Consider the following 27,546-nt stretch of genomic DNA (forward strand, 5'->3'; position numbering starts at 1 on the left):
CACTGCTGACCAGCTTTTCATTGGGGGTACCTTCAAGGTAGTGGACATTTCCAAATGTATTCTCTTATTCTATTGAGAAATGCCTTTTCCTTAAAGCATACAGTTTTCCCTCCAATCACTTCTCTTTCTGTCAGTCACTAGCTTGAGTAGAGAGACAGAGTACAAAAAAAATCCCCTACACAATGCCAATGGTGGCCACCCCAGAGGAATTCAGAGGCCATCACTGGTCCCCAGGCCTTGCATTGAAGAACATTGTCTTAAAGAGATCTAGGGCCATTATCTGTTTTCCCCATTTCTGGAACCAATTACAAATATTTTTGTGAGTAGAAAGAGAGATGCTTTCTTTTTGAAAATTATTAAAACAGTACTTTTAAATTGATATTTATGCCCATCTTAGTTTTTATGAATATTTTTAGCTTTTAATTTAGTTTATATGTTTCTATGTTTGTTTAAATTTTGTTTGTGTGCTGTTTCTAACTGCATGGAAATTAGCAATCTGCGGTATATAACATATTAAATGAAATCAATTATTATGGTTTTACAGTTAGTGTATGTATTAGAAGTAAACTTGAGATAGCTGCTGAACCTCTTTGGGGGCAACACACTGCTCCTCTAAGGAACTGATAAGTTAAGATAAGTGCTATAATTTTTGTGCTTTGTAGCAATATGAAAGGCCAATGAGACAATGGGAGTAGGGAATATATGCTAAAAAAAGGGGCCAATATTAGTAGGACAATAACTTACAGGAAATTCAGCAGTTGTATCAATGCAGCTGGTATTTCTGCATCACCGTGTGGAAAATGAACCCATCTGTTTGACCTTTAGCTGTCAGATTTCTGTAGAGCTTCCCATCAGATTTAGTTGAAGCCTCCCATCAAGCTGTTTGCTGTGTAATGGGATCTGAATATGACACTAACCTAGCTCATGAAAGCTTCTTTGCAGCCATTAGAATTTTGTGAGCTGAAAAGCAGTAGTAGACCTGGAAAGTCATATTTTTGGTGGTGGTCACTTTGGTACAGATTCAGTGAGCTTTGGGCATCATTACTGAATTTCCTGTAAGTTGTAGTCCTGCTGTTATTGCCCCCCTCCTTTATTTTTTAGCATATATTCCCTGTTCCTACTGTCTCATGGGATTTTCATATTGGCTCAACTCTGGCTTCAAGCCTGCTGGGAAAACAGTCTCCCCTCTCATGCACCTAAGGTAAATGAATCTTCGGTTGTCTGCCTTAACATCCTGCTGCTCTGAACCCTTCAAACTCCCTGAAGGTACATTATGTTTTTACCATAAAGCATCATCACAACTTTCACCAGCAAGCCTGTGGCTGAAATCTCCATCCTCTCCTGTCTTAGAGTACTAGGTAAAGAACAAACTGGTATCTGCAGGGGTTGTGACTCTATTCCATCAGCATCTCAACTGTATTTATTTATTTAATTTTGGGATTATTTCCGTTAAAGAACAACTGAAACTAGACTTTTGATGGCAATATTACAAAACACATTGTCAAGGTTACAATAAATATCTAAAGCTTGACTTAGCAAAACAAGTGAAAACACTCAAATCAAGATAACTAAGTCCAACAACATTCATCAGATCACATCAAAGGAGAGGAAAAGATTTCAGTGGGAACCATCAATGGGTTGTATGAGTCAACTCACCATGAGCAAACTAGGCATCCCTATCATAAATAAGAAAAACCTCACCCAATTTAATATTTATATATGTCAAGCAAAATTCATTTCTTTAAATGCAAAAAGCTACTTAACTTGAATGAGGATTTTCAACTGCAATACAGTGGTGGCATAGGCAAGAACTTGTAGCGCTAAAAGGAGCGCTGGCTTCACTTTAGCGTGAAAGGAGAGGCAGGAGAGAAGGAGAAGCAGCGTGCAAGCAGGCAGCGTGGGCTAGCGGCGAGAGGAAGCTCCGCCCCCCCATCGCATCACAGCCTGCGTCATCAGCTGAGTGCCCGGACTCCCCCTTAAAAGGAGGGGAGCCAACGGCGCGCGGCGAGAGCGCCTTTGCGAAGGAGCCTTTAGAAGGAGACAAGAGACTAGGCAGACTAACAGAGAGCCCCAAGAATGTAAGATACATTCTTATCTGTTTTCCTTTGTTTTCTTCCAGGTCGCTTCAACTCAGTAGCACCAGCACAACTCGCAACCAACAGGAGGAAAGCTAACAAGAGGGCAGGACACACACAGCCAGCTGAGACAGCTGAAAAAGGGAACACAACATGATCGCCCATGGAAGCCAGAAGATGAGCTTTCCAGTCTTCTGCATCGGCTGCAGTATGTATGACTACCTCCCCTCGGGGACTGGGGCATATGTTTGCGGCCGATGCAAGGAACTGGACAGCCTGAAACTGCAAGTCCGGTTGCTGGAGGGAACTGTGATAGAACTAGAAGAACTCCTCGCCAGGAAAGAGGAAAACCGCAAGCAGGAGAAGTTGCCAGGAGAGTCCAACACGAGCGAAGGGATCAAGGAATTGGAGAGATTCATCTCCCCTCTCATGCACCTAAGGTAAATGAATCTTCGGTTGTCTGCCTTAACATCCTGCTGCTCTGAACCCTTCAAACTCCCTGAAGGTACATTATGTTTTTACCATAAAGCATCATCACAACTTTCACCAGCAAGCCTGTGGCTGAAATCTCCATCCTCTCCTGTCTTAGAGTACTAGGTAGCCCACCAGCACCATGTGGAAGTTTCAGGGCTAGAGATCAATACCCATACAACGACCAAGGAAGAGGGCCAAGGAGAGATAGAAGGAGGCACCACTAAAATTGAAGAGGAGGCTGAGGCGGATGTCGAGGACGACCACACACTTAGCGATAATGAGAGCCAGCCATGGGATACACCACAGATGAGAGAGGACAGGTCCTACACCATGGATACGGACCTATGACCCCCTAAGAACCCCCGATTGAAGAAGGCAGGGATCATTGTTGGTGATTCTATCATACGCAATGTAGATAGCCACATCACAGGAGGAAGGGAGGATAGATTGGTCACCTGCTTGCCTGGTGCAAGGGTGAAGGATGTGTCCAGCAGGATCACCAGTATCATAGACGGTGCAGGAGGAGAGGACACTGCTGTGATTATCCACGTGGGAACCAACGATGTGAGCGGTAGGAAGTATGACAGGGAGGAAATGAAGGGTCAACTCCGCTTACTCGTAAGAAAACTGAAGGTCAGGGAGGTGAAAGTGGCCTTCTCCGAAATCCTCCCGGTACCGAGAGCGGATGGTAAGAGGCAGGAGGAGCTGCGAGAAATCAACGCCTGGATGAGACGATGGTGCAACGAGGAGGACTTCGAATTCATACGCAACTGGACAGCATTCTGGGGAAGAAGCGGATACTTTAGAAATGACAGGCTACATCTTACTAAGCAGGGAGCGAGAGTATTAGCTGAAAACATGAAGAGGACCATTGAGAAGGCTTTAAACTAAGGAACAGGGGAGAGCCAACAGTCGACAACCAGTCGATGGCCCGGACCAGTGCGGGAGATCCCAAAGAAGGAACTACAAATAACTGCTTAGATATAGGGCAAGAGCATGTCGAAAGAGACAGAGAAGGAGTACAAATAGATACAACGAGGGCTGCGCAAACCAAAAAGTCCAAGAAGGTACCACACAAGGAGCTCAAATGTATGTATGCGAATGCCAGAAGCTTGAGAAACAAAATGGGGGAACTGGAAGCACTAGCGAGACGAGAAAAACTTGATATCATTGGAATAACAGAAACATGGTGGAATGATGAAAATGAATGGGACACAGTACTGCAAGGATACAAATTATACAGAAGAGATAGAATAGGGCAAAAAGGGGGAGGTATTGCCCTGTATGTCCAAGAAGGAATAGAGTCTATCGGAGAAGGGAAGACGGAAGGAAAAGAAAAACTGGATTCCCTCTGGATAAAGATCCCTAGACGTAACGAAGCAGACACAAAAATTGGCCTCTATTCGACCCCCAGCACAGACGGAGGAAGCAGATGCAGAAATGATAAAGGAAATCACCCATGAAATAAGAACAGGTAACATAACAATCATGGGAGACTTCAACTTTCCGGGGATAAACTGGAACCTAGGAACCTCAAACTGCGGAAGGGAAGTAAAGTTCCTGGAAATAATAGGAGACTGCTTCCTAGAGCAAATGGTGGAAGAACCGACAAGAGGGACCGCAACTTTGGACTTAGTCCTTAATGGCATAACTGGAAGAACAACAGGCGTGGAAGTCACGGTCCCCCTGGGAATGAGCGATCATAACATGATCAATTTTAAAATTGGCATCAGGAAGGAAAAAAGAACCAAGACCCAAACCAAAACCTTTAACTTCAGAAAAGGAAATTACGACAGCATGAGAGTCATGGTTAAAAAACGGCTCAGGAAAAGGACAGCCGAAATCAAAACGGTTGATCAAGCATGGTCTCTACTAAAAAATACCATCACCGAAGCGCAGAATCTCTACATTCCGCGGATATCCAAAGGAAGGAAAAATAAGTACAAAGGAGAACCAGCTTGGTTAACAAAAGGGGTGAAGGATGCGGTAAGGGACAAGAGGAACTCGTTCAAAAAATGGAAACGCGAACAACGGAGGCCTGGAACAGTCACAAGGTCGACCAAAAGAATTGTCACAAGGCGGTAAGAGACGCCAAAAAGGTTTATGAGAAAAAGTTAGCCAAAAACTTCAAACCCTTCTTTAGATACATAAAAGGGAAAAAACCAGCTAAGGAGGCAGTGGGCCCTCTAGATGACCAAGGAAGAAAAGGGTGCATTAAGGAAGATAAACAGATTGCTGATAGGCTAAATTCATTCTTCGCGTCTGTCTTTACCAAGGAGGACACTACATTACTGCCCGAAGCAGAGAAAGTATTTAAGGGAGAAGATGAGGATAGCCTCACCACAGTGAATGTGGACTTGGACATGATATACAATCAGATCGACAAACTAAAAAGTGACAAATCCCCTGGACCGGATGGAATTCACCCAAGAGTCCTAAAAGAACTTAAGGTAGAAATAGGAGAGTTATTACAATCCCTTGCAAATTTGACAATCAGAACAGGTCAAATACCAGACGACTGGAAGATAGCAAATGTCATCCCAATCTTCAAAAAAGGATCGAGAGGTGAACCAGGCAACTATAGACCTGTGAGTCTTACGTCGGTTCCTGGGAAGATGGTAGAAGCACTAATCAAGGATAATATAGTGCAACATTTGGATAATCATGATCTGATGAAAACCAGTCAACACGGCTTCAGAAAGGGAAAGTCATGTCTGACGAACTTGCTACAATTTTTTGAGAAGGTGAACAAACACATCGATAGAGGAGATCCGGTGGACATAATATACTTGGACTTTCAGAAAGCATTCGACAAGGTCCCATACATGAGGCTTATGAGAAAACTTGAATGCCATGGAATAAAGGGGGACATCCTAAGATGGATAGGTAGATGGCTGGAGAACAGATTGCAGAGGGTAAGCATAAATGGGAAGTTCTCGGACTGGGAAAAAGTGACAAGCGGTGTGCCCCAGGGCTCGGTTCTTGGGCCCATTTTGTTCAATATCTTCATAAATGACCTGGAAGAGAAAACAACGAGTAATATAATCAAGTTTGCAGATGACACGAAAGTATGCCGGACAGTAGGGTCACTAATGGACATTGAAGAACTCCAAAGAGATTTGAACCAGCTAGGGAAATGGGCGGAAAAGTGGCAGATGAAGTTTAATGTAGAGAAATGCAAAGTGATGCACCTGGGAAGGAAAAACAAGGAACATGAATATAAAATGTTAGGTGTAACATTGGGCAAGAGCGAACAAGAAAGGGATCTGGGGATACTGATTGACAGGACCCTGAAGCCGTCGGCGCAGTGTGCATCGGCGGCGAAGAAGGCAAACAGGATGTTGGGCATGATAAAGAAGGGAATCACGAGTAGATCGGCGGACGTCATAATGCCGCTTTACAGAGCAATGGTCAGACCGCACCTGGAGTACTGTGTCCAGCACTGGTCTCCCTACCTAAAGAAGGATGTGACCCTGCTGGAGAGGGTGCAGAGGCGAGCTACAAAGCTAGTATTAGGTATGGAAAATTTGAGCTACAAAGAACGCCTCAGGAAACTGGGCTTATTTACCCTTGAGAAGAGAAGACTGCGAGGGGATATGATAGAGACTTATAAGATAATAAAAGGATTCGACAAAATAGAGCAAGAAGCATCGTTATTCACATTGTCAAATGTGAATCAGACAAGAGGTCATGGATTGAAGTTGAGAGGCGACAGGTTCAGGACAAATACCAGGAAGTTCTGTTTCACGCAGCGAATGGTGGACGCTTGGAATGCTCTCCCGGAGGAGGTTGTGACAGAGACCACCATTCTGGGTTTCAAGGGCAAGTTGGATGCACACCTTCTTGCAAATCACATCAATGGATACGGGTAAACAGGTTTCATCGGGGAACACCTGGCTTGGCCTCCGCGTGTGCGGGTCACCGGACTAGATGGACCAAAAAGGTCTGATTCGGTGAAGGCGTTTCTTATGTTCTTATGTTCATCAGGAGCTTGCAATTGGCCAAAAAGCTATCTATGAATGTCAGATAAACAGACTCCCAAGTTTCCAGTTTTTTCATATTGTAGGAAAAATAGCTTATGAAAAAACTGGAAACTCAATGGACTAAGAGTACAGCCCTTGATGGAGACCAAGTTGTTTAACTTGCTTTTTAATCAAACGTTTCAAACCATGGTCTTATTAAACTTATGAAATTTGAATAAAACTTGATCCCTTTCCTAATAATTCCTAGCATCCTGTTTGCTGTGTTTTTGCTGCAGCGGCACACTGGGCAGAAGGTTAAATCAAATGATTCAATATTGGGAAATAAAAGAACTGCAGGACCACAACTGTGAAAAAGAGAAAAAAAAAAACATGAAACACAACACAAAGAATCATTCAAAATAGCGCTGTACATTTGATATATGGATTGAAAAAAATCCGATCATGTCCATATTACAGAAAATTACATTGGTTGCCAGTCTAGGCTAGAATTATATTTAAATTTGCATGTTTATGTTATAAGACGTTGGTTGGACTTATTCCTATTTATCTCTGTAATCATTTTGTGTTCCCTGTATATTCTCGTCCTAAACAAGGAATCTCTTTATTCTCATTTCCAACATTAAAAGGTGCATTTCAAAAAGATTTATGGTCAAAACTTTATCTTATCGGGCTGGTGTTTGGAGCAAAACTATAACTGGTTTTTTCTGAATTCAATCTCCTAGCAAATATTTAGAAGATCTGTGAAGACTTATTTATCTGGTAGATCTTCTTGATATAAACCACTCTGAACTGTCAAGGATTAGGGGTTATAAATAAAATTTTATTATCATGCAATATGAGGACCCCTGATGAAGGCAAAGATAACTGAAACACAGACCATGTTGGGTCTGATATACAGTATGGGGCTCATAATCGAAAGAGAAAAATGTCCATAAACCGGCCTAAGTCGGCACTTGGACGAACTTTGTCAAAATACGTCCAAGTGCCGATAATGAAAATGGGTTTTGGACGTATTTCTAAATGACCTAGGCCTTCATAGTGCCGCTGAATGACCAAAGCTAAACAGGGCATTTCAGGAGGGGTGTCAATTCTTAATTTCCTAATAGTTTTTTTATATGATCCTAAATAAATTATATTACAGTAATCTAATGTGCTCAACATGAGGGATTGAACCAGCAATTTGAAGGACCAAAAATCAAAATATGATTTTAATGAGAGTAATTTCCAGAGAGTATAATAACGTTTTTTGATTAGAATATCAGTATGAGCTTCAAAAGTTAAGGATTTATCTAGAGCAGGGGTAGGCAATTCCAGTCCTCGAGAGCTGGAGCCAGGTCAGGTTTTCAGGATATCCACAATAAATATGCATGAGATAGATTTGCATCTCAAGGAGGCAGTGCATGCAAATCCATCTCATACATATTCATTGTGGATATCCTGAAAACCTGACCTGGCTCCGGCTCTCGAGGATTGGAATTGCCTACCCCTGATCTAGAGTGATTTTTATTGTGGGGCTGATGGTATAATCTATTCCATTTATCACTAAAGAGGTCTCCATAATTTTATTAGATGGACTTGCAAGGATGACATTTGTCTTTTCTGCATTCAATTCAAGTTTGAAATCTTTAGCCCAATTATCTACAAGATTGAATATGGAAGTTACATGAATTATTGTCTCTGAGGACAACAAAATAATGGGCATGACAATTGTAATGACATCAGCATAAATGTATGTTTGTAAATTCAATTCAGATAGTTTTCTTCCCAGCGATGCCATATACAGATTAAAAAGAAAAGGAAAAGTGGTGACCTCTGAGGAACTCAAGTATTAGTCCACTTTTTGGGATAAACTTATTCACTAAAAACTTGAAAGGTGTGATTATTCAGAAAACCCTCACACCAGTTCAAAACTCGGCCAGAAATTCCTATAGCGGCTAAATATTCGATCAAGATATCGTGGTCATCCGAATCGAATGCACTACTTAAATCAAAATGTAATATAAGTGCATTCTTTCCAACACTAAATAATTGGACAGATAATCTACCAAGGAAGCCAAGATGGTTTTGATGCTATGATTCGATCAAAAGTCCGATTGAGATCAAACTGGGAAGTATGATTTGTGACAAACAATGGATAATGAAACTGATGTTGTACTATGATATCAAGGTTTGTAGCTCACAATGAAAATATATTTTTAAAAACTTCAAATTTGATAGAGATGCTCCTAACACTGCTACTTTGTTGAGGTGAGAAAGACACTGATCAACTGCGCAGTTATGAAAGTCAAACAACGTGACTGACTTTAAGATCAAATGGGATCAACACGTGGGCTCACTTCAAAGAAGAATTTAGAGGGGAGGGTTCTTTGAGTGGGCAGACTTGTTGGGCCGTAGGCCCTTTTCTGACATCATATTCTATGTTTCTATGTAACCTGTGCTTGATGATGTGGGGAGCGTAAATCAAAAGTGCCAAATTTGTGTTTTGCAGCCAAGATAGAACTTCATGTCTTTACAAATAAAATCTGTGCTCATAATTTGACATTGCATCTACCTAGATTATTGCTCTGCTGCAAGATCTTTTGACTAGGTGGTTTTTTTTGTTGTTGTTTAATTTACCCTTTATTATACAGTATATTGAATGTTATTAAGGGGAAAAGAAAGGAAAAATTAAATTCTACCCACTAGTCTTCCCTCAGCTTCTATTGTATAACACTGTTCCATCTCCTGGAGCTTCCTCAGCGTCTTCCATTGTCATGTTTGGAGTCCCTACCTGGCTGGAATCCGATACATTATTTAGCCTGAGTAAGGTACAAATACTCGTAGAATAGAGGCCTAATGATTTGTGTAGTGGGTTGAGAACTGAGTTCAATTTCCACTGCCGCTCCTTGTGATTCCAGGCAAGTCACATAGCCCTCAATTGCCCCAAGTACAAAATAAGTACCTGTATGTAATATGTAAACCACTTAAATTATAATCACAAAAAGACAGCATTTCCCTTTCACAAAAACAGCTACAGCAGCTTCAAGTGAGGAGCACAAATTCATGTGAAACGTTATATGCTTGCTGCATGGCTGAAAACTAAAGCTGAAATTGAATCCTAATAAAACGAAAGCCCTTGTTTCTCCATGAAAAGATATCATAGAATCTCAAATCCTCTTCTTATTAATGACACTCAAATTTCACTTATCAGTTCAAAATTTCGGGATAGTTTTTGAGCCTGACCTTAACTTTCATTCTCAATTTTCTTCCAAAATCAGTAAATACTTTTATTTAAAACTAAAGATGATCCGCTCTATACACAATCTCTTTAATGATAAAACAATATGGATTGTGTACAATTCTGGAGGCCATACCTTCAAAAAGATATAAAAAGGATGGAGTTGGTCCAGGGAAAGGCTACTAAAATGGTATGTGGTCTTCATCAAAAGGCATATGGGGACAGACTTAAAGATCTCAATCTGTATACTTTGGAGGAAAGGCGAGAGAGGGGAGATATGATAGAGACATTTAAATACCTATGTAATTGTAAATGTGCATGAGTTGAGTATTTCATTTGAAAGGAAACTCTGCAATGAGAGGGTATAGGATTAAGTTAAGAGGTGACAGCCTTTGGAGTAATCTAAGGAAATACCATATTTTTTGCTCCATAGGACACTTTTTTTCCCCCCATAAAAAGTGGGTGGAAAAACGGGTGCGTCCTATGTAGCGAATACAACCCCCGCCCCCCCCCTCCCCGATTCGTTACCTTTATTTCAACCACCGCCCGCTGATCCTGCCCACGTAAGTAGAGGAAAGGAAAGGCCAGGTGGGTGCAGCAACTGCACGCTGCCAGCCTAGAAGCCTTATCCCCGACATAAGAGAGGTATAACTTTAAACTAGCTCTCTCGGTAGCTGTCAAAATGCCACCAAATTAAATTATTTCCAGAGAGGTTAAAGCTTAACAACCACTAGAGAATGATACGGGGACAAATATTTCCCTGTCCTCGCAGGAACTCAAATTTCCTCTTCCCAGTGAGTTCTTTTCCTGTCCCTGGCCTATTTCTGCAAGCTCTGTCCTCAACTGCACAAGCCTCAAGCGTCCTGTCCCTGCAAGTTTTGTCGTTGCCCCTGTCCCATTCCTGTAAGCTCTGCCTTAACTGCACAAGTCTTGAACACTTATGATTTTAAAGTGTTTGAGGCTTGTGCAGTTGAGGACAGAGCTTGCAGAAATAGGCCAGGGACAGGAAAAGAACTCACTGGGAAGGGGAAAAATTTGTCCCCATGTCATTCTCTAACAACCACTTCTCTCTGGACAAACAAAGTAATACCAACAGTCAAGCAGGAGGTCTCCACACTAATTACTGAGAGGGATAGTTTAAAGTTATATCTCTCTGGTTTTTGTGTTTTTGTTTCTTCTGAAACAGCCCTTCGGTGAAACGTGGCTTTGTCAGGCATATGGTCTATTTTGATTAAAGTTTTCCATTATACTACGCTTGCTTGGTCTACTCTTTGTTCTACTGAGATCTGGGATCTACAACAATAGAGCTTATTCTGGTTGCTCTTTCTTAGCTTATGAAATACTGTAATTTGTTTCTGCTTTATCACTTGTGTTATTATGAACTGCCTAGATGATTTACCAATATGCAGCTTATCCAATTTCAACTTTGAATCATTTTGGTTGGGGTTGAGAAAGTATCAGCTGATGGTCTTTCAGCTAGAAGAATATGCTGGGGCCAGCTGATATTGCTTGGGAGAGTGTACATCTCTTGGCTTCTTTGGAGGTGATGAATACTGCAACTTCAGAACAAACAAAACAAAAACTGCAGATTTTGTACACGATGCAGGCAGTCTTTATTGAGACAAGTTAATCTTTTGATTAAAAACCTTTAACCAGGTAAGGGACCCAACACGGTCTCTGGCGGTCCTCCTAGCGTGTCAACTATCGTTACTTGTCCAAGGCTCTTTTCTCTTTTGATAATTTTCCCCTTTTATCAAAAGTGGACCCCTGACGAAGGTTAGTCCGAAACACGGACCGTGTTGGGTCCCTTACCTGGTTAAAGGTTTTTAATCAAAAGATTAACTTGTCTCAATAAAGACTGCCTGCATCGTGTACAAAATCTGCAGTTTTTGTTTTGTTTGTTCTGGATTGTTTTTCACTGCAGAGAGTTGGACCCTGGTTTTTTCCTTTGGTTTGGTTTGTGGTACTGCAACTTCAGAACCAGATGTTTCTCAAAGTTTGGTATTCCAGCTACTAGTGCTGCCCGATTCATAGAAAAATATTTCAATTCGATTCACCCTGTTGAATCGATTTTTAGATTCGATTCACTGTTAATGACACAGCTTTTTAAGTTAAAACATTTTATTTAACCAAGGCAATATCATATAAAAAATTCCCAGCTTCCATCCCCAGCCCCCCAGACTCACCAGCACCCCTGCTGATTCTCAGCTTCCATCCCCAGCCCCCAAGACTTACCAGCCCCCCTGCTGATTCTCTGCTTCCATCCCCAGCCCCCCTGCCGATTCTGAGCTTCCATCCCCAGCCCCCCCCCCCCCCCCCCCGCCGATTCTGAGCTTCCATCCCTAGCCCCCTGCTGATTTCAGCTTCCATCCCCAGGCCCCAAGACTCACAAGCAGCGTTCCCGCTAAGCTGCGCTGGGGTACGCTGGCGCTCAAAATATTACCTCGCAGCGCACAAGTTTCTCGTCACAGCGCACACAGTGTAGAGCACAGTTCTTCAACCGCCGGTCCGCAAACAAAATCTTGCCGGTCCGCGAAGGATTCGGTCCCCGCCGCAACGAAAGGCCGGCGTCAACTGACTTGCAACTTCCTGTTGCAGTCGCTGTGCCGGGACTCCTGCCTTCGCCGGGACTCCTGCCTTCCACCGCGTTTGCCTCCTGCCTTGTCTCCGCACCTCCAGACCAGCAGCGGCAGCTGTGTATGCTTTTAACTTCGGCACAGAGCTGCCCCTAATCAATAGTTTAGCGCGGTTTCATAAGGCAGCCTCGGGGCCTTTGCTAGGCCGGCCCACATCGCATCATCGAAGCGGGCCGGCTATCAAAGGCCCCGAGGCTGCCTCATGAAACCGCGCTAAACTATTGATTAGGGGCAGCTCTGTGCCGAAGTTAAAAGCATACAGAGCTGCCGCTGCTGGTCTGAACTCTTGGGCCGCTGAAGGAGGGCAAAAAGCAGCTGTCCTGGAGGTTTCCCTTCCTCTCGCCTTTACAGGTTCCTTTTTTCCACCTTTTTTTTTTTCCTTCAAACGGCAACGGGCCCCAGCATCGACATCAATCAAGTAAGTTCCACTGTCAATCAAGCGGTTCTGCTCGGCCAAAGCTTCCCCTGTGACATGAGCCACCCTCAGGGGAAAGAAAGTGACCCACAAAGGTGAGGGGAAGGGGGGCAGATGATGGAAGTTGGGGGGGGGGGGAGAGAGAGAGAGAGAGAGAGAAGGGGCAGATGATGGAATGGAGGAGATGAGAGAGAGAGAGAAGGGGACAGATGATGGAAGTGAGAAGAAGGGAGAGAGAGCAGAAGGCAGATGGATGTCAGTTGAGAAGGGAGAGCAGATGCTGAATGGAAGTGGGGAAAGAACACATACTGGATGGAAGGAGGAGATAAATAAAGGGGGAAGAAAATAGTAAGATAATGGAGGGGTAAGGGAAAGGGGTGACAAGCTGTGTGTAGACACAGTGAAAAGAGGGAAATGGGACTAAATAGTAAGAAAGAATTTAATTTAGATGGAGGCAGAAAATAGAGAAGGAAGACCAGAGAAGAAAAGGGAAGAGAGAGCAGAGAATGATCAGATCTGAGTGGAGGAAATGAGAAGAGAGATATGCTAAAAACCACAGGGGGGAGGGAAGGATAGAGATGCCAGACCATGAGGGGAACAGAAGGAAGATGATGGATGCTAGACCAAATTGGGGGGTGGGGGGGGCAGGAGGAGAGATGGCAGGGAAAGACAGACAGTGAATGGAAGGGGCAGATGCTGGACTGAAGAGACAGAGAAGGTTATCATGCTGCTGTACCGGGCCATGGTACGCCCTCACCTGGAGTACTACGTCCAGCACTGGTACTTTAAGAAGGACACGGTACTACTCGAAAGGATCCAGAGAAGAGCAACTAAAATGGTTAAGGGGCTGGAGGAGTTGCCGTACAGCGAAAGATTAGAGAAACTGGGCCTCTTCTCCCTTGAGCAGAGGAGATTGAGAGGGGACATGATAGAAACATTCAAGGTACTGAAGGGAATAGACTTAGTAGCTAAGGCAGGGAGAACGAGAGGGCACTCTCTAAAGTTGAAAGGGGATAGATTCCATACAAACGTAAGGAAGTTCTGTGGTAGAAAGCAACATATTTATTTGGCTCATAACTTGCTGGCGCCCGATATTTTTAGCTCACAGTGAAAAAAGTTTGCTCACAACACCCGCCCGCTTAGAGGGAACACTGCTCACAAGTCCTCATTCCGATTCTCAGTTTCCATCCCCAGCCCCCCTGCCGATTTCAATTTCCATCCCCAGCCCCCAAGACTCACCAGCCCCCCTGCCGATTTTGAGCACTCCCTGCCAATTCTGAGTACCCCCTGCCGATTCTCAGCCCCCCTGCCAATTCTCTGCCCCCCCTGCCGATTCTCACCCCCCCCCCCCGTCGATTCTGAGCACCTCCTGCCGATTCTCAGCCCTCCCTGCCGGTTCCATTACTTACTTGGCTGGATGTGGAATCGCGGGGAAGAGAGGAGAAATGCGGAGACAGCCCAAAAATACCCTTTGCTTCTGACTGGTCCGCTGCACGAGGTCTGCTCGCTCCCTCTTGACGCTCCCACCTCCTTTTGTTTCTTCTGATCTAACTTCCGGTTTTGCAAAGCCAGAAGTTACATTAGATGGGAACGAGTCCAGCGGCCGGCAGTGAAAAAAGAATGAACTTTAATCGGGATGAATCGGTAAGTCCGGTTTTTTACAAAAACGAACCAATTCGAATTGATCCACCTGATTCGAATCGGTGAACCAATTCGAATCGTGAATCGGGCAGCACTACCAGCTACTATGGAAACTTTGAACTGAATCTGCAATGAAAGTTTCTGGACTGATTTTCAGAACTTAACTGCATTGGTTAAAGAAAGTATTCTTTGTTCTCAGCAAAAATCTTAACTGAGGAATACTGTTCTATCTGCAAATGGGGACCTTTAAGTTTTTCCTAAAAAGCTTTTGGTTAGCATACTGTGTTGGCACTGCTGGATAGCATTCAACTTACCTTTAGCGAAAGCTAGCATTAATACAATAGCCAAGGAAAACTAAAAACAAAAAGTTAATTTTTATGCAAAATGTAGCTTTTGCCTTACTTTTTGTTAGCAGTAAGATATTACATACCAGGAAACTGTGAAACTATTGGAGGTGTGTCTTCATCTAAATCATCCACCCCACCTGCAATAGGATAAGGTGGAATTGAGACTCGAGGCATCACCACCCAACTGTGTTCTGAATAAAGTGTAGAAGTCAGGTTTGGCAATCCTGAGTTATGTACAATTTGAAAGCCACACAACTTCTCAATCTTCTGCCAGCGATATAGACGTTCTCGCAAACAAGTAGTCAGTTCGGAGAGTGCTTTCCTAGAAAAAGAACTAAAGATTAGGTTCTTACCTTTGCTAATCTTCTTTCTTGTAAATCCACACTCTATTCCTGGACTAGCGGGTTATTTTCCTATGGTTGCCAGACAGCTTATAGGGAGCTTATTATAGAGTCTTGAGCCCCTCCCCTCTTACCTCAGAACTGCCCTCCAGGAATCCAGTTTGTGACAAAGCAACCAGAAACACCTAATAGAGGACAAAGGCAAAAGAGAGGGGTATGGAGATACTCCCTGACCAACAGGCAAAAGAGAGAGGTATGGGGATACTCCCTGATCAATAAGTTTAATCTGCTCATAACATGAAACCAGAACAATTTCTGAACAATTGCAACAGGTCATTAAAACATCAGGAACCTGAACAATAAAAATAACAGTGCTATAAAGAGATATAGCTTGCACCGACGGGGGCACTGGGACAAGGGACCCCCAAGACAAAGTGCTAAACACATACAGATGGCACTCTTAGAAAGGCTGGTCAGTAAATCAGAAATCCAGCTTACTAGTACTTGTAAAGGCAGACAAGTCAGCGAATCAGCAGTTTCCAGGGCGAGTTCAAGGAATAGTGTGGATTTACAAGAAAGATTAGCAAAAGTAAGAAATTAATCTTTCGTTCTTGCACAATCCCACTCTATTCTTGGACTAGTGAGACGTAACAGAGCAATCCCGTAGAGTCAGTGTGGGACTGATGAGACTGCTGCCAAAACGGAAGTACCAAAAAGCAGAATCCGGCTTGGCTACCACATCAATCTGGTAAATAGTGAGCAGAATCACACCAGAATCCATGATACACAAAAAGAGATCCCATCAGGAAAGAGCCTGAAGCTCAGAAACCCTACAGGTGGTGGTAATGGCCACCAGAAAGACAGACTTGACTGTGAGATCCATTATGGTTGCACATTTCAGAGACTCATAAAGCAGACATGCAAAAGAGCAAAAAGACCAGGTTGAAATTCCATAATGGATAAGGCGACGGCAGGGGAGACCAAAGCCTCATCGTACCCCTCAGAAACAAACAACATTCGGATGAGCGGCTAAGGAGCCTCTCAGAGGTTTGGGGCCTAGACAGGAAAGACCAGCAAGCTGTACCCTGAGAGAAGCCACATCCAGGCCTTTTGCCAGACTGTCCTGGAGGAACTCCAGAACATGGGGAACCAATGGAACCTCAAGTTTCTGGATGCACTATGCCTGATAACATCTACAAGCTTTCACATAGGCTGCCACTGTGGACAATGTCTTACTATGGAGAAGGGTGGCAATCAAGGCCAAAAAGTAGCCCCTGCGAACTAAGGCCACGTGCTTAATAGCCAGGCTGTAAGACCAAAGTGGTCCAGGTCCTGAAATGCAATTGGGCTCTGTATGAGGAGACGAGGATGACAAGGGTAGTCTGAATCCCCAGTCAAGCTGCAGCCACACCAGATCGGCGTACCACAGGCACAATGAGAATCACCCGACTACTGTGGGTCACTATTCTTCTCAACAGCCGGCCTATCATAGGCCACGGAAGGAAGACATACAGAAGACCCTCCCTCGGCCAGGGTTGAACCAGAGCATTGAGGCCCTCACTGCTGGCCTCTCAACAGCAGCTGAAAAACTGGTCCGCTTTCTTGTTGCCTGCCGACACCATGAGGTCTAACATAGGACGCCCCAGTGTTCCATGATGCAGCTGAATGCCCTGTGGACCCTTAACATGTTTGCAGGACTAATGAAGTTTGGCTGACGAAGCACAACTGCTCTTAGTGGGAACGACTGTGCCATCCTCAGGGCCCGCGTTCAAATTTTTTGGGTTCCCCGGCCAGAATCAGAAGCAGGACCCCATTCAGAGGTGGAGGGTACTTGGGCCGCTGAAATTTCACACACACCCTCTCACGCCTCAGTGCATGTGGAACACGGCTGCCCTCCCAATATCCATCCACCGCAAATAAGGCATGAATCTGAAGTATCCTGCCTTGGGAACTTCATCTGAGTGATTTTCTTGTAAAAACAAAGCTTATAAAGGCAAAAAAATAATTTTAAATTCCAATTAAGAAAAATACAAGATGGCCACCGAGCAATTTTCAAAAGAACCCCCCCCAAGTGGCAATTTTAGAGGTTGGGGGACTAGGGCTAACTCCCAAACTGCCCACAAACCACTTTCAAGGACCTCACAAAATCGCTGTGACAGACTGTGAGCTCTATACTCACTGTGCCATTCGATGCTGTGAATTGCTGCAATGGAAGCTGAAACAGTTAACAGGGAGATCCTCTGCAAGCATGAAAACTGGACTGTTGGTCTTTTGACTGCTCCACTGGCCGGATACCAATGGCAGGAGACCTCCGCCACCACCAGACACCCACGCGGACGTGGCTTGGTAGAGGGACACAGTTGGCTCCAATCCTGGGTGCACCTCCATGAAGCCATGCAGCCTGTACTCAGATCTACTAGCAGACGAACCTAGGATGAGCCAGCTCCCATGGGAAAGGTCTCCTGAGCCCCGAACTGACTTGCAGGCTGTCCATAGGGTGCACTGACTGGCAGCCAATCCCCTGGAAACAGACTTTACGCAAAATCTGTGATCTCCCACAGCCAGAGCTGTCCCCTTGGAGAACCTCTGCAGCACAAGGGTGGAATTTGCAAAGAAAAATACTTAAGTTAAAGAAAAATAAACATGAGCAGAAAAGACAAGCTCCTACAGTCTGGCTTGAAAGAAAAAACTGGACTCCTGGAGGGCAGTCCTGAGGTAAGAGGGGAGGGGCTCAAGACTCTGTATAATGAGCTCACTATAAGCTGACTGGAGACCATAAGAAAATAACCCAATAGTTCAGGAATAGAGTGGGACTGTACAAGAACCTATTATTATTTGCCAGACCCCTAAGCCTGAAGTTGTATGAAGACAGGAAAATGAAAATTTCCTGTTCAGAGTCTACATGATTTCATTTTTCTTCACGTCTTTACATACAATGAATTAATAAAAACAAAACAAAAGCCCTGCATTTTCTTGGTGACCTCATGTTTTTAAAGGACATGCACAAACAGGTGCCTCTGAATGACCAATGATTGGCTATTTATGCTCTTACTTTGCTTCAAGAATTTTATGGTCCACCTCATCCAGGGACGAGCTGTGTGCTACATGTAATGTCCCAAAGACAGTGCTTCTCTTCTTTTTTATCTTTTCTGCCTAGAAATGCAGGGAAAAAAAGTTTTTATAGTAAACAAAACACCTGAACTCTATGGGTATACAATTTAATTGTTCTAATTTAATATATCTCCTATGGGTTAATTAAGCCCTAAAACAAGACACAAAACATATTTTTAACAGTACCATGCAAATAAAATCATGACACAAGATTACAGATATCTTCATCAAAATGCATCTTTTAAAATGACAAGCTTTCATCAATTTTGCATGCACTGACAGCCAACTCTCAAATTGATATTGGTAGTTTAATTCACAGCTTATTGGGCTAACAGCATCCAACATCATTTAAAGGAATTAAAAAAAATATTTATGCTAGGGGTAGTATCATAAAGAGTGTACATTGTTTTTAACACAGACAAAAATTATTATCATTATTATTATTATATTTTTTTTAGGGAAGGGGGTTCTCCTGTTGTCTTGAGCTAAAAATGACAAGAAGTGACTCTTCTCTTGTCCATTCAATCAGATTCCTATTTAGGACTACATCATCTAAAAAACACTTTTGTTATTATCTATTTGATCTCTATTCCTAGGCTGTATGCTTGGTCTTTTGCAGTAAAGTCCCAGTGCAGCGAGGGATGGGCGCGGTTGCAGCATTCTTTGCGAATCCAAAGGAGTTCCGTTTTGGAGGTGTTTAGTTGTAATTTGTTAACGGACATCCAGTTTATAATTTCTGAGAGGCAATTTAGGAGTTTCGCAATCTGGCCATCACAGGATTCTCTCAGCAGTAGGAAGTGAATCTGTATTTGATATTTGCGGGCTATGTTTAGGACAGGTCTAACGTACAGATTAAATAACAGGGAGGATAGTAGAGCTCCCTGCGGAATACCGTAATTGATTGGTTTTCAATAGTGCATCATTGAGCAAAACGCTTTGGGATCTGTTATTCAGGAAAGAGGAGAACCATTGCAGCACAATGTCTTGGATTCAAATTTCAGAGAGAAACTCAATAGTGTCGAATGCTACACTGAGATCCACCAGCACCAGAAGGACATCATTAGCCTTGTCCATGAATTTTCAGCAGTCGTCGATGATGTTGAAAAGGACTGTTTCAATACTGTGGAATTTCCTGAATCCAGTACCTTGGATCCTTTCCCCTCCTACTTATATGAGAATATTCCAGCACAAGCCATCTCATCTCTCACCAAACTTATAAATTCTGCCCTGCTCTCAGGCCTATTCTCTACTGAAATGGGACACATTGCCCTATCCCCTCTATTGAAAAAATCTGATCTAAACCCCTCCACTCCTTCCAGCTATCGCCCAATAGCTAACATTCCTCTCCTGACCAAAATGCTGGAGTCCATCATAGCCACCCAGCTCTCGTCCTATCTTGAGAGATTCTCCATTCTCCTACCCTACCAACATGGATTCAGACCCAACTTCAGCACTGAATCCCTTTTAGCCTCTTTAATTTCAAAGGTCCAACAACTTCACTTCTGCAACAAGTTCGCTGTCCTTCTTCAATTTGACCTTTCTGCAGCTTTCGACATTGTCCATCATGACATACTCATCCTCCAACTTTCTGAAATTGGCATAAATTCCACAGTCTTAGATTGGTTCTCAAAATTCTTACGTTCCCGCTCCTACTTCGTTAACATGAATGGAACCTCATCCTCCCCTTGGAAACCGATCTGCGGAGTCCCCCAGGGTTCACCCCTATCCCCGATTCTTTTCAATGTTTATATGTCCTCTCTGAAACTCCTCCAACTATCCACCTCGGAGACACTTTACACCTACGCCGACGACATCCTTGTCCTTCTCGAGACCGACTCTAACCTCACCAACCTCTCGGATAACATCTCATCTTGTATAACAAATCTCCAATCCTGGGCTCTCACCGTTCAAATGAAACTAAATGAGACCAAAACAAAACTACTTTGGCTCGGCCCAAAATTAGATCAGCTACCCACCCTCATCCCTCTATCCTCTGGCAACAATCTGCAGCTTGAGCACTCTAGCAAAGTTCTGGGAATCACCATTGACTCCACATTGTCCTTCAACGACCACATCAACTCCCTAGTAAAAAAATGGGTTTTCAATCTTCACATGCTAAGAAAAGTCAGATCCTGCTTTCACCAACAACATTTCGCTGTCCTTGTTCAATCCATTATTCTATCCAGACTAGATTACTGCAACTCCATCTACCTAAGCCTAACAAAGAAAAGTCTTCTCAGACTTCAAAGGATTCAGAACACCGCAGCTAAACTAATCTTTGCAAAAAGCAAATTCGACCATGTCTCCCCGCTTCTGTCTAAGCTTCATTGGCTCCCCAGTCATCCTCAGGGTTCACTACAAATGCGCCTGTCTAGCCTTCAAATCTCTCCACGGCATCCTTCCTCCCCTCTTTCCACTATCTTGGCTCTCCTCGAGTCCGGACTCCTCCAGATCCACTCAAAATTTCAAACTATCCTTCCCCTCTTTAAAAGGCATATCCCAAACAGGAAAACTTGGAACATCCCTCCTCTTCAGGATCACCGAGCTGTGGAATAGCTTTACTGCCCATCTCCGGAGTTCGACCTCCCTCCAACACTTCAGAAAACATTTGAAAACCTGGCTTTTCTCCAAAATGTAACTCCCTCCATCTCCATTATTCTAAGTCCCCCTTTTTCCCTCTGTTTACCAATTTCCCTTCCTCTTTCCATTGGAGTTCCCTTCTTTTTTAATTCCTGTAAACCGTGTCGAGCCCCACTTCTGTGGAGATGATGCGGTATATAAACGTAAGGTTTAGTTTGGTTTAGTTTAATTTGGAAGGCAGATAGGGCGCTTTGTTTGTCAATGAAGGAGTGTAATTGATTTAACACTGCTTTTTCCATGATCATGGAGAGGAAGGGTAGGTTGGAGACAGGTCTAAAGTTGCCAGACACGTTAGGGTGCAGTGTGGGTTTTTTCAAGATCTGTCTGATGACTGCCGACATCCAGTTTGCAGGCATTATGCCTGTTTGTAGAGACCCGTTGATAAGAGGAAGGATGGCGTCTACAAAGGCATCTTTCACTGCCACTAGGAGGTGTGGCAAACAGGGGTCCAGGTTGGAGCCGGAAGGGCGAATTGTGTCTAGTATCCTAGTGATGCCGCAGAAGATGGTTTTGAAGTTAGTTAGGTTTCCAGTTGTGGTTTTAGTTGTTTTGTCTTACTCACAGGGAGACAATGTCTGTAGCGTGACAGAGTCAAGGTGGGACCGTATTTTGTCTACTTTGTCAGTGAAGTAATCAGAGCGTTTCGCTCTCGAGTTCAGTATTAAGGTACTGATTTATCTTCTTGTGATGTTGTGAGTATCCTTTTTGTTTGTTAGAAAAGTTTTTTTGATCTATTGGAGGTCTTTAATAGTGTTTCAGAGTAGTACCTCTTTTTAGCCTCTAGGGTGGCTTTTTTTATATTCTTCATGCAGTTCCTTCTATTTGGACCTGTCACTTAAGTCTGGATTTGTATCATTTCCTTTCCGCTTTCCTTAGTTCTCTTTTCTTAGTTCTTAATTCATTGGTAAACCAGGGGGAGGAATATTTGAGAGGGTAGTATTGATCTCTTTGACTGGAGCTAGCCCTTCATATAGGGTTTTTACCTCAGTGAGCCAATCCATGTCAGCTTTGTCAACAGATTGAGAATTTGTTTTTGATGCTCCCGCTAGGTTAGAAAGGCCTGTGGAGAGATACTCTAGGTTGACTGTGTCGTTGTTGTATATTATCTTATGTTGGGGTTGCTTCCTGGTTGACGGTTGCTTTGTTGTGTAGGTGTGACTGAATGTGATCAAATGGTGATCAGACCAGGGTACTGGTTTGGTGGTACAGGCTAGGGTTTGTGCGGTGAGCAAAGTGTCTTTTTGAATAAAGATTAGGTCTAGGATGTAGCAATGGGACCATTTGTTGGAAGCCTAGGTCCGATAGTGAAGTGATGAAGTCTGCTGGGGCTCCGGACCCATGTGGGTGGCTTGCAAAGTTGAAGCCTCCAAGTATGATGATTTGGTTGTACATGATGACCTGTTTGCTAAGGATGGATAGTAGGTCATCTAGGATGGCCATTGAAGAGTGCAGTGCTCTGTATATCAAGGTGAAGATTAGGTCTCCGTTGTGACCGACTGAGAAGGTGAGGCATTCTAGCGCATCTAGTATGATGGCGTCCATCAGTCTTGGGTTGAGGTTGGACTTAATGATAGTGGCTACACCTCCACCTCTAGTATAGGTTATGAGCAAGCTATTGCTTGGTATCCTAGAGAACACAGCATACCCAGGGTAGTTCCATCATTATCTCTGAGCCAGGTTTCGGTAATTAGGAAGATGTCCCAGTTATGGTCTGTGAAGAGTTAATTTAGTATAGTATCTTTGTTGTTTACAGATCTTGCATTTACCAGTGCCATTTTGAGGCTATGGGGTGTGTGTGTGTTGGGGGGGTGATAGGGATAGGCCTAAGGCAGGGGTCCCCAAATTCCCTTCTTGAGGGCCGAATCCAGTTGGGTTTTCAGGATTTTCCCCAATAAATATACATGAGATCTATGTGCATGCACTGCTTTCAATGCATATTCATTGGGGAAATCCTGAAAACCCGACTGGATTTGGCCCTCAAGGAGGGACTTTGGGGACCCCTGGCCTAAGGTATCAAGATCTGTGTGGTAAGGATTTCCTGTGGGGCCTGTGATAACTGGTATGGGGAAATACATGCTGGCAAGGAGAGTGGTATTAAATAGGAGAACACAGCTTATGGCTTTGGTATTATGAGGGTAATGTAATTTTGAATGGAGAGGAGGAAAAGGAATCTGGGAAGCTGCTGGGCAAGGGGAAAAAGGGACAGCTGCTACTGGACCTGGATTGGGATAAGGAGAGATGCTGCTGGGAGGGAAGGAGGGAAAGGAGTCTGGGAAGTTGCTGGGCAAGGGGAAAAAGGGACAGCTGCTACTGGACTTGGAATGGGATAAGGAGAGATGCTGCTGGGAGGGAAGGAGGGAAATGAGTCTGGAAAGCTGCTGGGCAAGGGGAAAAAGGGACAGCTGCTACTGGACCTGGATTGGGATAAGGAGAGATGCTGCTGGGAGGGGAGGAGGGAAAGGAGTCTGGGAAGTTGCTGGGCAAGGGGAAAAAGGGACAGCTGCTACTGGACCTGGAATGGGATAAGGAGAGATGCTGCTGGGAGGGAAGGAGGGAAATGAGTCTGGAAAGCTGCTGGGCAAGGGGAAAAAGGGACAGCTGCTACTGGACCTGGAGAGGGATAAGGAGAGATGCTGCTGGGAGGGGAGGAGGGAAAGGAAAGGGAAGAGAGTTACTGCTGGACAGGAGGAGGAGGGAAGGGAGAAGAAAAAAAGGAAGGAAACAGCTGGCAGGGAGATTAGAGGAGGGGAAGGGGAGAGACAGGAATGAGATGGGAAGGGGGGTCAGCAGAGAAATTGAGAGGGACAAAGATGCTAGATCTGGTGTAGGAGAGATAAAAATGCAGAGAGCAGTGAAGCTGGAATGAATCGTATAAAAAGGAGAGAGGAGCATAGGCTGGATGGAAAGGGGAGAGGGGCATAGAAAGAATACAAATACCATATGGAAGGGGGAGAGGTAAGACAGTAGATGGAAGGGGCAGATGCTGGATTGAAGAGACAGAGAGGGCAGACGCTTGAAGGAAGAGCGTAAAGAGAAGATGAAAGCAGAAACCAGAGACAACAAAAGGTAGAAACAAATAATTTTATTTCTATTTTGTGATTAGAATATATCAGATTTGAAATATATATCCTGCTAGAGCTGGTGTTAGACATAACTGGGAACTGCAAAGTCCAGGCAGTGGCTTAGGGCTCTCTCTGACCAGGGGGGCAGTTGCCCTAGTTGCACTCCCCTAACCCTATTCCTGCTATGTGTGACTGTGGTATTCTGTTAGCATGAAATTTCTGTGTAGCATTCTGTAATAATTTGGCTTATTCAGTTTTCTTGATAGTAGAGGGAATATATGTGAAGGGGAGGGGAGACAGGGGTTCTGTATTATTTGTATTTATAAAAAGACAATTGTACAGAATATTGTTTCTTTTTATACTTTAATAAAATACATTCAGTATAAAATCATAACTGAGGCTTGTGCGGATGGGATCAGATGGTTTGCGAGGACCGAGCTCACGGAGACGGGGCGGAAACGGGGTTTTTAAATTTCAGTCCTAGTAGTTTGCTGGTCCACAAAATAATTTTTTTTTTCCCGCCGGTCCATAGGTGTAAAAAGGTTGAAGAACACTGTCCTAGAAGTTAGCATATAAGCATATACTTTGTTAAAAATCCATTTCCCAAAAAGCAAGGTCTGAGAGTATTCAAAGCAGGAGTGCAATTGCCAAAAAAAGCAGCTTGAAGATTTAGCCAGCTAGTTTCTCAGGTGTGTCTGCCTGGCTGTGTGTATATGTTTAAGACAGGAAGGATTATTAACTCATTAAATTTATCCAACTGCTTGCTGTTAGTTGATCATCCAAGTATACCTCCAATAAGCTTATCACCAATTTAGGCTGTAGAGCCACTCTAGATATTACCAGCAATAATCCTAAAGGATTTTTTTGCCTGCTGAGCCACAGCAACAGTCTCTCTTCTGCATTTAACTTATGTTTATGTTACCTCAACAATATGGGTGATTCCTCCAAGCAAGAATTCAAAGTTTGAATTGCCTGGCACTGGTCCTAATAAGGGAAAGGGATGGGGGCAGGAGAGGGTATGGGACATGACATACCACCTTTTTGTAGTTACAATCAAAGTTTTACATATTATATTACAATCCACTGTGACGATTAAATGAATATCATCAGCATAGAGGGGGGTTAACATCAAGGAATTGTTGTCTGGGTGGGAATGTCTAGAAGGAGTGGAAATGTGGTGGGCAAAACTGAAAGGAACCATTGTAAGGGCAACAAACCTTTTTGTTAGGCAAGTAAGTAAAAGTAAGAGGAAAAGAAGGCCGCTTTGGTTCTCAAAAGTAGTAGCTGAGAAGGTAAGGAATAAGAGGTTAGCTTTCATAAACTAAAAAAGATTGCAGAAAGGGGAAGACAGGCAAAAATATCTGGAAAAGTTAAGAGAGGCTGGTCATGTAGTCAGGAAAGTAAAGATGCAAATGGAAGAAAAAATATCTGACATGGTAAAACGGGGAGCCAAGATTTTTTTTAGATATATTAGAGATAGGAAGAAGTGCAAAAGTGGCATTGTGAGACTCAAAGGTGAAGGGGAGGAATATGTAGAAGCTGATAAAGAAAAGGCCAAATTGCTTAACATATATTTCTGCTTTGTGTTCATGGCTGAAGCTCTGGGAGCGGGAGACAAACGTGAATAGGGATGGAGAAGAAATAGACCTTGATTGATTTTCAGAGGGTTGTGTTCGTGAGAAGCTAGCTAAAAAAAGGGTAGACAAAGTGATGAGGCTGGATGGTGTACATCCTAGAGTGCTGAAGGAACTTAGGGAAGTTCTAGCAGCTCCACTGACTGACCTTTTCAATAAGCCTCTAGAGTCGGGAGTGGTACCGGAGGAATGGAGAAGGGCGGATTTGGTCCCTTCTCCACAAAAGTGGAAGTAACGAAGAAGTAGGGAATTACAGGCTGATAAGTCCGATTTCTGTGGTAAGCAAATTAATGGAAATGCTTTTAAAACAGAGAATGGTCAAGTTTCTGGAATCCTGTGGATTAAAGGACCGGAGGCAACATAGATTCACTAGAGGTAGGTCTTGTCAGACAAATCTGATAAATTTCTTTGACTGGATGACCAGATAATTGGACAGAGGATGTGCGCTAGATGTGGTGTATTTAGATTTTAGTAAAGCCTTTGATAGTGTTCCACACTGATGTCTAATAAATAAACTGAGTGCCCTTGGGATGGGTCCCAAAGTGATAGGCTGGGAATAGACTTTGTAGATAAAGACAAGTTGTTCACCCTCTCCAAGGTAGGGAGAACGAGAGGGCACGCTCTAAAGTTAAAAGGGGACAGATTCCGTACAAATGTAAGGAAGTTCTTCTTCACCCAGAGAGTGATGGAAAACTAAAACGCTCTTCCGGAGTTTGTTATAGGGAAAACACCCTCCAGGGATTCAAGACAAAGTTAGACAAGTTCCTGCTGAACCGGAACGTATGCAGGTAGGGCTGGTCTCTGGGCACTGTTCTTTTACCTGGGGGCCACCGCGGGAGCGGACTGCTGGGCACGATGGACCACTGGTCTGACCTACCAGTGGCAACTTCTTATGGGTTAGGAACTGGTTGAGAGAAAGGTGACAGAGGGTAGTGATCATGGAGATCGCTCTGAGGAAAGGGATGTTACCAGTGATATGCCTCAAAGTTCCATTCTTGGGCCTGTTCTTTTTAATATTTTTATAAATGTTATTGCTTGAAGGATTGTTGGGTAAGATTTGGCTCTTTGCGGATGACACCAAAGTCTGTGATAGAGTAGACATGCTGGATGGTGTGAATAACATGAAGAAAGACTTAGCAAAGTTTGAAGAATAGTCTGAAATTTGGCAGCTAAAATTTAATGCTAAGAAATGCAAGGTCATGCATTTGGGCTTCAAAAACCCGAGGGAATGGTACAGTTTAGGGGGTGAAGAACTTATGTGCACGACGGAATAGCGGGACTTGGGTGTGATTGTATGTGATGATCTTAAGGTGGCCGAACCTGTTGAAAAGGTGACGGCGAAAGCTAGAAAGATGCTAGGTTGCATAGGGAGAGGTATGGCCAGTAGGAAAAAGGAGGTATTGATGCCTCTGTATAAGACTCTGGCGAGAACTCATTTAGAATATTGTGTACAATTCTGGAGGCCGCACCTTCAAAAAGATATAAAAAGGATGGAGTCAGTCCAGAGGAAGGCTACTAAAATGGTGTGTGGTCTTTGTGATAAGACTTATGGGGACATACTTAAAGATCTCAATCTGTATACTTTGGAGGAAAGATTAGACACAAGCATTTGAAGATCGTTACGTTTTTGGATCGCAATCCTGGTCTTTAACAACAGCTGTGAAGATAAGTGAAACCTTCCTTAAGGTTCTTTCTCCTGTTCCCTGTGCACAGTGGTGAAATATGTCCCCATTTTGAAAGACTACATTTTGAGAAGTAGTGGCGTTTTTTGCCCATGATACAGATTAAGAACGGCTGAAAAACTCATTGGATTGCCGTCTGCATATGAAATTAAGTTGAGGCTTTTTTTTCGAGAGTCCAAACTATTAAAATGATGATATTGCCTGTGGTTTGTTATCAAATGAGTATGATATCAGTTTTATTTCAGGGGTCCTTTTTATAAAAAGTTAAATGGTATTCTTACAAAATTT

The 27,546-nt window shown here is 43.5% G+C and overlaps 1 protein-coding gene across 5 annotated transcripts in view; it reads right to left on the minus strand.

The window, feature by feature from the left end:
• STIM2 (stromal interaction molecule 2) overlaps positions 1 to 27,546 on the minus strand; it is a 276,251-nt gene that overhangs the window by 21,914 nt on the left and 226,791 nt on the right. For all 5 annotated transcript variants that reach the window (XM_033947951.1, XM_033947961.1, XM_033947944.1 and 2 more), the window contains 2 exons: positions 18,182 to 18,282; positions 14,872 to 15,110 (listed from right to left, as the gene is read on the minus strand). In XM_033947951.1, the coding sequence (XP_033803842.1) occupies positions 14,872 to 15,110; positions 18,182 to 18,282 (340 nt within the window). The remainder of the gene's footprint in view (positions 1 to 14,871; positions 15,111 to 18,181; positions 18,283 to 27,546) is intronic.

Source organism: Geotrypetes seraphini, chromosome 1 (assembly GCF_902459505.1).
Source record: "Geotrypetes seraphini chromosome 1, aGeoSer1.1, whole genome shotgun sequence".
In the NCBI taxonomy this organism is placed as follows: Eukaryota; Metazoa; Chordata; class Amphibia; order Gymnophiona; family Dermophiidae; genus Geotrypetes; species Geotrypetes seraphini.